Here is a 10,110-nt window from a genome sequence, read left to right on the forward strand (position 1 = left end):
AAACATAGACAAGAAAACAAAAATGCAAGACTATTGTACAACTCAAAGATAAGTATGTATATATTTAATCAATTAGCTACTTTACAATATAGTTTCTAGCACTACATTTTTTGTTGATAAAAATTGATTATTAAAATAGACTATGCACAACTCAGTTGCAGATGATTTTACTAATAGGCGTTATAACGCATATCCGATATACAATTTAGAAATATGTATAAAATGTTAAAAGAGAGATAAGAGCTTTTGACCATTACATCTACTAACTACTATATAACAATACAAAACCCTACCAACATCATTTAATGTATAGTCCACTCGATTGACATCGGGGTCTGTGAAAGTCAATTCCTTGTTATTGTTTAATGATTTAATGGTCTGTCGGACATATATTTAAATACAAATATGAATTGAAACAAAAGGAACAAGACAGGACATTTAAAATTATGGGCAAACGATTTAATTTATTTTTCAATAATTAAAGTAATTAATCAAATTTATCGCCTTTTCAAATATATTCTTTTAAAATCCATTTTCATTGCTAGTGATTTTCATCGATAACGAATGCAGGATTTAGTGATTAACCGTGGATTCATCTTTGGAAATATGTTTGCGTTGTTATTTTATGTCAGTCGATATCACCTGCAGGGTTTCTTTTATAGATAACCGCTAAGTAGACGAGCTTATTTGTAGCAATATAACACCACTTTAAATCGTATAACTGCAAAGCAAAATCTTGTTCAATATATACAATACATGGACATCATTATTTATTACATCATTACCTTACACACTGCAAAATATGATATAAAGCAGGAATAGAAAAACGATTAGTATCCTTCTTTTTTAATCACACTGAAATGAAACGTAACTTTGGTATTAATAACGGGCAGCTTTGCATCAACTTTGATGACAACATGTTTGTCTGCGATATATCTTTTAAAAGGAAAAATACTATGATCAGGATGATTAGGATGATTAACGTTAATTCATTTTTGATGTGTTTTACAAATGAATCCTTTTTATACGTCGGACATTGCATACTGATTCATTATATTTATTATTTATTATAAATTACTATTATTATAAGTATTATTATTGTTATTATTAGTATTATTAGTAGTAGCATAAGTAGTATAATTATTATTATTACTATAACTATCATTTTTATTATCATTCACATCGTTTTTGTTTTTCTGAAAGATTGTTTCGGAACTTCCTTTCTTTCTTGTGAAAATTTAGTTACAAAAAATAAATGTTTAACCATGAACGTCTTATTTTCTACTCTTTTATCGGAGGGACATCACACGACTGTGCGAATTTTCAACCACCAGTATATCCTGGAATTCAGGAAAACGTGGGAAATGGGTTACTCCTTATGCCGGCGGTCGAAAAGTAAGGGAATGTGAGAGAAGTCACCCAAAAAACAAAAACAAAAACAAAAGCAAAAATCTTTGAACTTCATTGCTCCCTAATCCAATCTCATATTTTGTTTTCATGAAAAACAGGAACTTTAATTTGTATGTGTTTTTATGTTTGTTTTCAATTCAACAATTATAACAGTTGTGGCCGGTTGCACCGGGTTAAAGCCCATCTGTACTAGGGTACAGGAGGGATAAGACCACCCTGCAATGTCACTGGACAGATGGTTATATAATCAAATCAGCTCTCAGTTAACATAATAAAATGAAGACCATGGGGGACCATTGGTCACCGATTAGACATTGTTTGTTATATAGAGGGAGCAAGTAGCTACGAGTAGTACAGTGGGCCTTTAAACTGTGGTCTCATATGGAATGGTACACATAGCGGATTCAGCTGACTTGGTGTCATCCGGTGTTTCTTGTTGGCAAAGTTGGAGATATGTGTACTCCTGGAGAGGGATAAAAGGTATATGTTGGAGAAAGAATGTCATTATCCATTACTTCACAACAATAATTTCTAAAGAATATGTTAATTGACAAACAATGAATATTACTAAGATGTTTATATTTGTCATAGGCTAAACAAAATCTATATCTTGGGGGAAAATGTCAATTTCGATCACCGATCGTTTAATGCATATCCTACGATAAAACACAAAGAACCACCGAAACTAAATTAATTAGAAAGAAGAAAAAACATTCCACACAAAACATGCCACTACAGCGGAGCTATAATCCTATCTAGAACGTGATAACTGAAATACTATTATCTGAATTGACCGTATCTTTCTGTTACAAAGACAATATCCAACCACTTACGTTTGTCTGCTTTCTTTTTTCTTAAATTTACTTTACGGATTGTTTGCCTACAATTATACCATACATGTATTATAATTGCACGACGAGTGTCAATTTCGGCAGAATGATAAGACGCATTACCATTGCTCAATGTTTTATCATTATTGGTATTGTTATCGATATTATTTTTTAAAAATCAGCGATTCTCGTGCTTTTTAATGCATCTACCAATATAAGGTGAATGATAAACCATACAAAAGGAAATATATGAAACCCCGTACCCCTGATTCATTTCGTCGAATCGTAAAGTAGCAGATCGTGTACATGATCAAAGCCATGACTTTAAAGATTAAGACTAGTCCGATAATAACACGTGATAAGCGAATGTTGTCGTAGACGAGGCAGTTTCCAGTAATGCCACAGGATTCCTGAAACATCATGCATGTAGTCTGAATGGCCGCACCGAAAAAGATCGGAGCCGGTATAAATGCTATAACGGAAAGAGAAAACATAGTAATGTTACCGATGTGTTGCAATGTTAGGATGGATACAAGCAGTCAAGAGTTTACGACTTAATCACCAATTGGTAGATTGCACATGATACACATGACACCAAATATCCACAGACATTTTAATCATATAGAAAAGTCTCATTTTGTCCAGTTTAGAATAATCACTGCCAAAGTCATGGAGGTGCTTCTTGAATACCTTTTACTTGCCCGCTTGGAAATACTACTCTCACTTGTCTATTACAACTAATATTGATTACGTAACTTTCATGAATACGTTTCACAATTCCTCTCGGTGGGTTTGACAGTAATTAACTCTATATAATTCCAATGCGCATGTAGCATCTACGAACTGGCCTATTGTACGACATTGCAAGTTATGGTGACATCATAGTTCTCTGGGACTAAGATGAGACTTGGACCCGAGGTCAGATACAAATAATAATTTCAGCACAAAAGCTTAAAGCCAGTATCTTTTTTTTAATATTTTGTATACGGTCCCCATGCGTAAGAAATATTTGGCGGGATTTATTACCTAAAACTCTCTGGAGTAAGCTCGAGAACGCTAAAGCAACCGCTTTGTCCTTATTATCTACTGTCCTGAAAGGAAAGAAATGGAAATGAATAAAAAGGTTAGGGTAACCTGATATATTTCCAAGGGTAAAATGTGAGCGTACTTTTATGAAACATAGTAAATTGTGCCAGATTTGCGTTCAGGAATCTTTGTTCTTAATCAGTTTGCTTTCATCACAACAAACACCATTCGACGGAGGTGTTCCTCTGTCGAGGCGCTCCGCTAGAGGGGTCTCATAGCTCTCTGTCTTTGTGGCGTTAAAGTTGGAGTTAATGTCCCTCCCTTTCTTTTTATTCTTTTTTTTTTGTATCTTTTTGTTCAGCTAACTTTTTGTGGCCAAACTGGCCATCATGGGCTATGTGTCCTACTGGGTGACGCTACGCAATTTGTAATAACCGTATGCAGGCCTGACCGTATGTATACAATTTTTAGCTTGAGCAAATCACACTGTAGAGTGGTCACGTTCCCAGGTCTGTGTGAGTCTCCTCTGAACCGCACTGCCAAGGTGGTCGCGTTGACATATAACCTTATGAAGAAATCCCAAACTCCTTATCAAACAACATTTAACCTCTGAATTCGATGCCCTTGGTGATTGTTTGTATTTCCTGGTGAATTCTGTGAAAGCGATAATTGAAAAGTATGATATAAGTGTGATCGATTATTGCATCTTTTTTTTTCATTTGACCGCGCCGTTATTAGTGAATTGATAGCATCATTATGTCTCCTAGGTTATGTGTTGTACGCGACTGGGTGTGAGTTCGACCATGGACCTATTACGGATGGACATTCATCGTTTTCTTAACGAATTCATTGTGATTGTCTCCGTCAAAGTCGTCTCAATAACATTCCCTACATGTTTCTTCACTTTGATCTCATGATGGTCACCGCCAAAAAGCCGGGACAGAATCAAGATATTGATTTACACTTGTTAATCTACATGCGCAGAAGATAATAACTCGCCTAAATCATGAAAAATAGATGTGCAGTTCTGGCTTATAATCAAAAATTGTTGTTCTGTGTACTGTACATGCATTTTATTTTGAAAAACATGTTAATATTACCAGATAGAGGTTATTTTTTTTTTTTGGGGTTGTGATTTAAAATCCCGTTTCCCCTTATTTCCTCATAATATTCCAGAGTTACAACGCACAGGGCTGATACAGATCATGGCCTTCTAATTGTTTTATAAGGTCATAGGTGTGTGCGAAAGTTTGCGAATCAGTAATAATACATTTCATATCACCAAAATCGTCTGCTTTTCATCTTTGCTGCTCCCCATTTGGGATGTTTTTATTGAAGACATACTCTTACAGAGCACACCTTCCAAACAAAACCCAAGAGAGGGAAACTGCTCCTTTGTCGATGACCGAAAATGCTTACGCAGTCGTTATTGTTAAAACAGCTGCATGTTCTCATTAAGATGCACATAATCAAAAGGCGGTGACTATCATTGGATCAAAGAAAGAATCATGTTGAATGTCCATCCGTAATAGGTCCATGGTTCGACGATGCGGAGCTAGGAGCCTCACGAGACGAAGCGTGGCCACTTTAAAATGCGGTTTGCTCGAGCTCATTTTATGTTTTCTCGCTTTAATACTCACCTAATGAATAGAATAAAACAAGGAACATTCAAGAAAGCATAAAACAAAAACAAGAGAGCAAGGAGGGCAATGAAGCCGTATTTCTTGGTAGTGCAGGAAGTAGAACATTTTTCAGGTACAGATGTGTCATCCTCGTATGCCGGGGTGGTCAGGAACGCATTTGATCCTATGCATGAACAGTTGGAGTATATCATCTGGAATCAGACACACAGCATAATGTTGTGATTATTGGGATGAACAACTTATTTTGTGCCATATGGTTAGCTTTGTCTTATAGTTTCATACTGTTGCAACCATTGGCGTATACAGGATTTTTGTTTTAATGTCAAGAAATACATGCAGTATCGTACGAGACAACGTCGTCCGTAATGCCTTGACATATCAACTAAAAATAGTACAGTCAAAACAATATACATTCATACTATGTGGTTAACTGGAGCTAATAAATAGTAACATGCTAATTTTCATATCTTTCAGGGAACATATATATATTACGTACAAATAAAGAGAATTATAATCAAACCATGTAGCTTCATCTTACAGCTTCAGATAATCGGCATTACAATAATTTAGTTAAACAAATTCGACCAGTAGAAATGTCTGTAATGGTTTGCAATTGCTTCTATGGCTTGTAACATGTCTTATATCATTTAGAAGAGTGTTCCGTACAGTAGAACCAAAAAGTGTAGAAAGACAGTGAAGACCATTGTGTATAATTATTAAATATATTCTTTTTTGGTAGTTTGGTACTTTTATATGCAATTTTTATGATGAATTTCAAGGGATGGGGCACTTGGCGTAGAAAAGGGGGTAAACATAGTGGGTATCATGCCGATCCTTCGGAATTGCTAAATGACGCTAAACACACTAAAGCACATAAGTAAAATCAAGTTAATCAAGTAAATATAGTTCAATGCCTTGTCATATAAGACTAGTGCACCACCGAAACTCGAACCAACGACCCCTGTATCTCCAGTCAACCACTCGACATTAATTAATCTGCATAACTAACCTGGTCGCTATCATCATCAAAACTTTGATCCTTACAGCCAGCGTGACATGGTGTGACGTATGTAATCCCATTCGATCCACAGACGGGAGTATACACGCCCACCGGACAAGTGCAACCACTCATACAAGACGCAATTGGCACATCCCTGATATAATCAAAAGGAGGAAAATATTTTTGTTTAAGTTTACCTCACGGGTGTCACATGACAATGCGCAACGATTATTGTCGTCGTTCAAAACATAATAATTGAGCGGTCTTTGAAAATCTTCATCATCTCAGTGCCCCTTATATACTTAAAATAATTCATTTCATTTCGTTTATTCATCAATATTTTTTAATTTTCTATTCGAATCTTCTTTACCGAAACCACGTACCAAATCATGTCCGTAGAATGTTTTCCTATCTTTCAACCTTTATCTCCAAATTACAATATATTCGTGAGGACAATCAATGAACACACATCAAAATGTGATTCCTTTAAAAATACAATTATTTGACAAATTGACTCATAAGAAATGTAAGGCGGGTGGGGTCGAGGTCTGTTTTGAGTGGTTAGGGACATATTAATAGATTTTAAAACGTTTGTTATGTTGTATTAATAGCTGATATGATATGATATTATAATGTTCTCCCGTTTGTTTGTGTCATTAACACTAGGAACCCTCTCTATAATTATTCATAGTTGTGCTGCAATGATAACTATTAAAGGCACAGCTGAGCATGGTGATCCTTCCGAAATTATTTTAGAATGACACTGTTGTTCAGGAAATGGAAATCAATCAATAAAAAGGCTATCAGGGGCACGGTTTTCAGAAAATTACCCCCTGGACAATGACCCCAGCCAATTACCAGCGGGACAATTACCCCCTCCCCCCCCCCCCGAGGACTACCACCCCAAGGACAATTTGGACGTTTGGCTCACAGGCTGTCAAAGGTCTTCCTTTCCGCAGTAGGCTACATACCTGCCAATCATTTCAGTACCGTCTGGATAGGGGGTATTCAGACCAGCAATGGGTGACGTGTCGCAGCTAACGACGAAAAACATGCCCAAAATGAAAAGCGTGAAACAGCCACCGGTAATGATGGCTCCGCAAAGGCCTTTCAGAGATAGTTTGAGTCGTTTGAAACACATTCCACCAAGCATATTCCCAACGACGCCAGAAGGGGTGGAGGCACAACCTTTGTATTAGAAATACAGCATGTAAATGAATTCCGAAAAGTTAAATGCATTTTCAATAGTATTGCCCATCACCATTTGAAATGTGCGAACATTAAATTGACATAGTACGTAATCCGAACATAATCTAGTAGAGTATTAAAATCGCCCCTGACTTGATTTTTCGAAAGCGGTTGTGATCATGTTATTATTGTTATGATTTATTCCTATTGTTATACTACTTCTTTATTTGTTGTACTACTACTACTACTACTACAACTGGCAAATACATAGCCAGGAATCATGGGGATGAGGGGGGGGGGGGCAACCCTCGAGGGAGGGGGTGCATAGTGACAAATGATATCTGCCTAATGTATTATTCGAGCGAGCGAAGCGAAAAGAGGAAATGCATCTAGCAATACTAAAAGTAAACATGGCTCACATGCAACCTGTCAGTTCAAGCTATGTTTTACTTTGTTTCTTTCTATTCCTACGTTTCAATCTTTTCCTGAGGGCAAATCCCTTCAAAAGCGTGTCATTAATCATAAAGCGATTATAATAAACAAAACCGAAAATGTGATCAAAACACTTTTTAGAATGACTTCTCTTATCATGGACTGTGGCACTAATAATTGTGTTAATTTAATATCGAACCAGACATATCCCATGCCGATTTCGTCACAGCTTTCCGCTCACCGAGTATTATTGACGTCATCGATGGCGTGACGTCATATTGTGTCTGCAGGTAGCGTCCAAGAAACGAAAAGAAACCAGCGAACATGATCGAATCAGAAATGGATGAGATGATCAACGTCGAGTACGTCATGTTGGTTGCAAGGCGACGTGTAGCAGAGAAGTAACCTAGATATGATTGAATGTTTGGGTTAAAAATGTCATGTGTCAACATAAAAGCTAAGATTTTGATTGATTGAACCATGGACCTATTACGGATGGACATTCATCGTTTTATTAACGAATTCATTGTGATTGTCTCCGTCAATGTCGTCTCAATAACATTCCCTATATGTTTCTTCACTTTGATCTCATGATGGTCACCGCCAAAAGCCGGGACAGAATCAAGATAGTGATTTTACACATGTTAATCTACATGCGCAGAAGATAATAACTCGACTAAATCATGGCACATAGATGTGCAGTTCTGGCTTATAATCGGAAATTGTTGTTCCGTGTACTGTACATGTATTTTATTTTGAAAAACATGTTGATATTACCAGTTTCCCCCAATTTCCTCATAATATTCCAGAGTTACAACGCACAGGGCTGATACAGATCATTGTCTTCTAATTGTTTTATAAGGTCATAGGTGTGTGCGAAACTTGTTTGCGAATCAGTAATAATACATTTCATCTCACCCAAATCGTCTGCTTTTCAACTTTGCTGCTCCCCATTGGGGATGCTTTTATTTAAGACACACTCTTACAGAGCACACCATCCAAACAAAACCCAAGAGAGGGAAACTGCTCCTTTATCAATGACCGAAAATGCTTACGCATTCGTTATTGTTAAAACAGCTGAATATTCTCATTAAGATGCACATAATCAGAAGGCGGCGACTATCATTGGATCAAAGAAAGAATCATGTTGAATGTCCATCCGTAATAGGTCCATGATTGAACGCATACTTTTATCTTCTCCTCTTCAAAAGCTAAATAATTATTACTTTAGCCGGATGATGAAAATGGTTAACAAAAAGGAGTATCAATCAGCAATGAAGGTTTGAACAGCCGTTTTTCTATTACCTAAACTGGTGTGTTACTGCATTATGTGCAAAGATTATCTGTCACGTATGTAGGCCTTATTCATTATTGTTGGTGGTTTATTTATGAAATAGGTCCACCTTTAATTAAAACACTGAAGACGATGGAAACAAAGCCGATTCGATTAGATCGAACAGTGAACACATGTCATGATAGGGACTGTGGAAGATCTTCTAAATTTTTCGCATATGGCAGAAATAAATATTCCAAACAAAACTATTGTCTCGTTCTTCACGAAACTATAAAAGCACAACGCGACTTCGCAGACATAGCAAATACCGTCAAGCTACAAGGTTTAATATATCCAAAGAGATTAAAATTGAAATGTGAACTAAACCTGGGATATAACCGTTTAATAAACAGTGGCTTTGAGGAGAAATATTTCCATAAATATGATATATTTACAATTATAATTACCTTTGACCATACCCAAACATGTTGAGTCTGGACCTGGAAGGTTGCTCTTTATCAAGAAAGCTGTTGAAGGTTGATCATCATCTTCTTCATTCGCACGTTTTTCTTTCATCTTCTTCTCTTCCAGATCAACCACCACGACGGCCTTTTCTGGCCAGTCCTTCAGGAGGTTGCAGGCAATGTGAAAATAGTGAAGTTTTAACTTCAACTGTGCATGGTAACCAATTTTTTATGATTTGGGGGCTAATATTTCACAGCAAGATGCCATCTCTTCCTGTGGGGCCTCCATGTTTAATTTACTAACAACACTTCGTACATTTTTCTAACAGTACTAACCTGCGTTTTTACAGAGAAGTTTTATATGCGTATTTTTATTAAAGGGATCGTTTAACAATGTTAAATCTGAGATGCACGGCCCTACGTGTTAACAGTGTCTGTGATATCGTGCTATATTGAAGCCCTAAAAAAATTGCGCTTCAAAATGATCAAGAAGTGCCTCAAAAAAGTAAAAACCTTTGAGTGACCGGATTTACCATACTCGTTTTCCCCAATAGACTGTAGTGTTATGAAAACCGTTTGGCAAACGGTTTTCAAAATTTGTAATTCCAATCATAAATATCTTGATAATCAGACAGGCGATCGGCCTGTAAAAGTCATGGGGGTCCTGACTGACCTAAATGTTTATAACTATCATTGCAGCATGAGCTAAATCCAGGATTTTGTTTCAGAATCTGAGACAAAGTTACCGGATCCCTTTAACTTGATTATAATCATTACACACAAAAGGAATATTTTTGAGTAAACTGTAATTAAGTTACATTAACTAAATGGATCCCTTTTATTT

At 36.4% G+C, this 10,110-nt stretch overlaps 1 protein-coding gene across 1 annotated transcript; it reads right to left on the reverse strand.

Annotated features, from left to right (window-relative positions):
• Window positions 1-1,703: 1,703 nt before the first annotated feature.
• LOC115920052 (solute carrier organic anion transporter family member 3A1-like) lies at window positions 1,704-9,461 on the reverse strand. The gene is made up of 8 exons (XM_030974975.1): window positions 9,270-9,461; window positions 7,771-7,935; window positions 6,881-7,097; window positions 5,919-6,063; window positions 4,907-5,100; window positions 3,267-3,331; window positions 2,504-2,712; window positions 1,704-1,873 (listed from the first exon to the last, which is right to left on the reverse strand). Exons 1-8 carry the CDS (start codon window positions 9,376-9,378, stop codon window positions 1,775-1,777), a joined length of 1,203 nt encoding a protein of 400 aa, XP_030830835.1. The 5' UTR covers window positions 9,379-9,461; the 3' UTR covers window positions 1,704-1,774.
• Window positions 9,462-10,110: the final 649 nt, after the last annotated feature.

This window comes from Strongylocentrotus purpuratus, unplaced genomic scaffold (genome assembly GCF_000002235.5).
Source record: "Strongylocentrotus purpuratus isolate Spur 01 unplaced genomic scaffold, Spur_5.0 spur5_scaffold_7, whole genome shotgun sequence".
In the NCBI taxonomy this organism is placed as follows: Eukaryota; Metazoa; Echinodermata; class Echinoidea; order Camarodonta; family Strongylocentrotidae; genus Strongylocentrotus; species Strongylocentrotus purpuratus.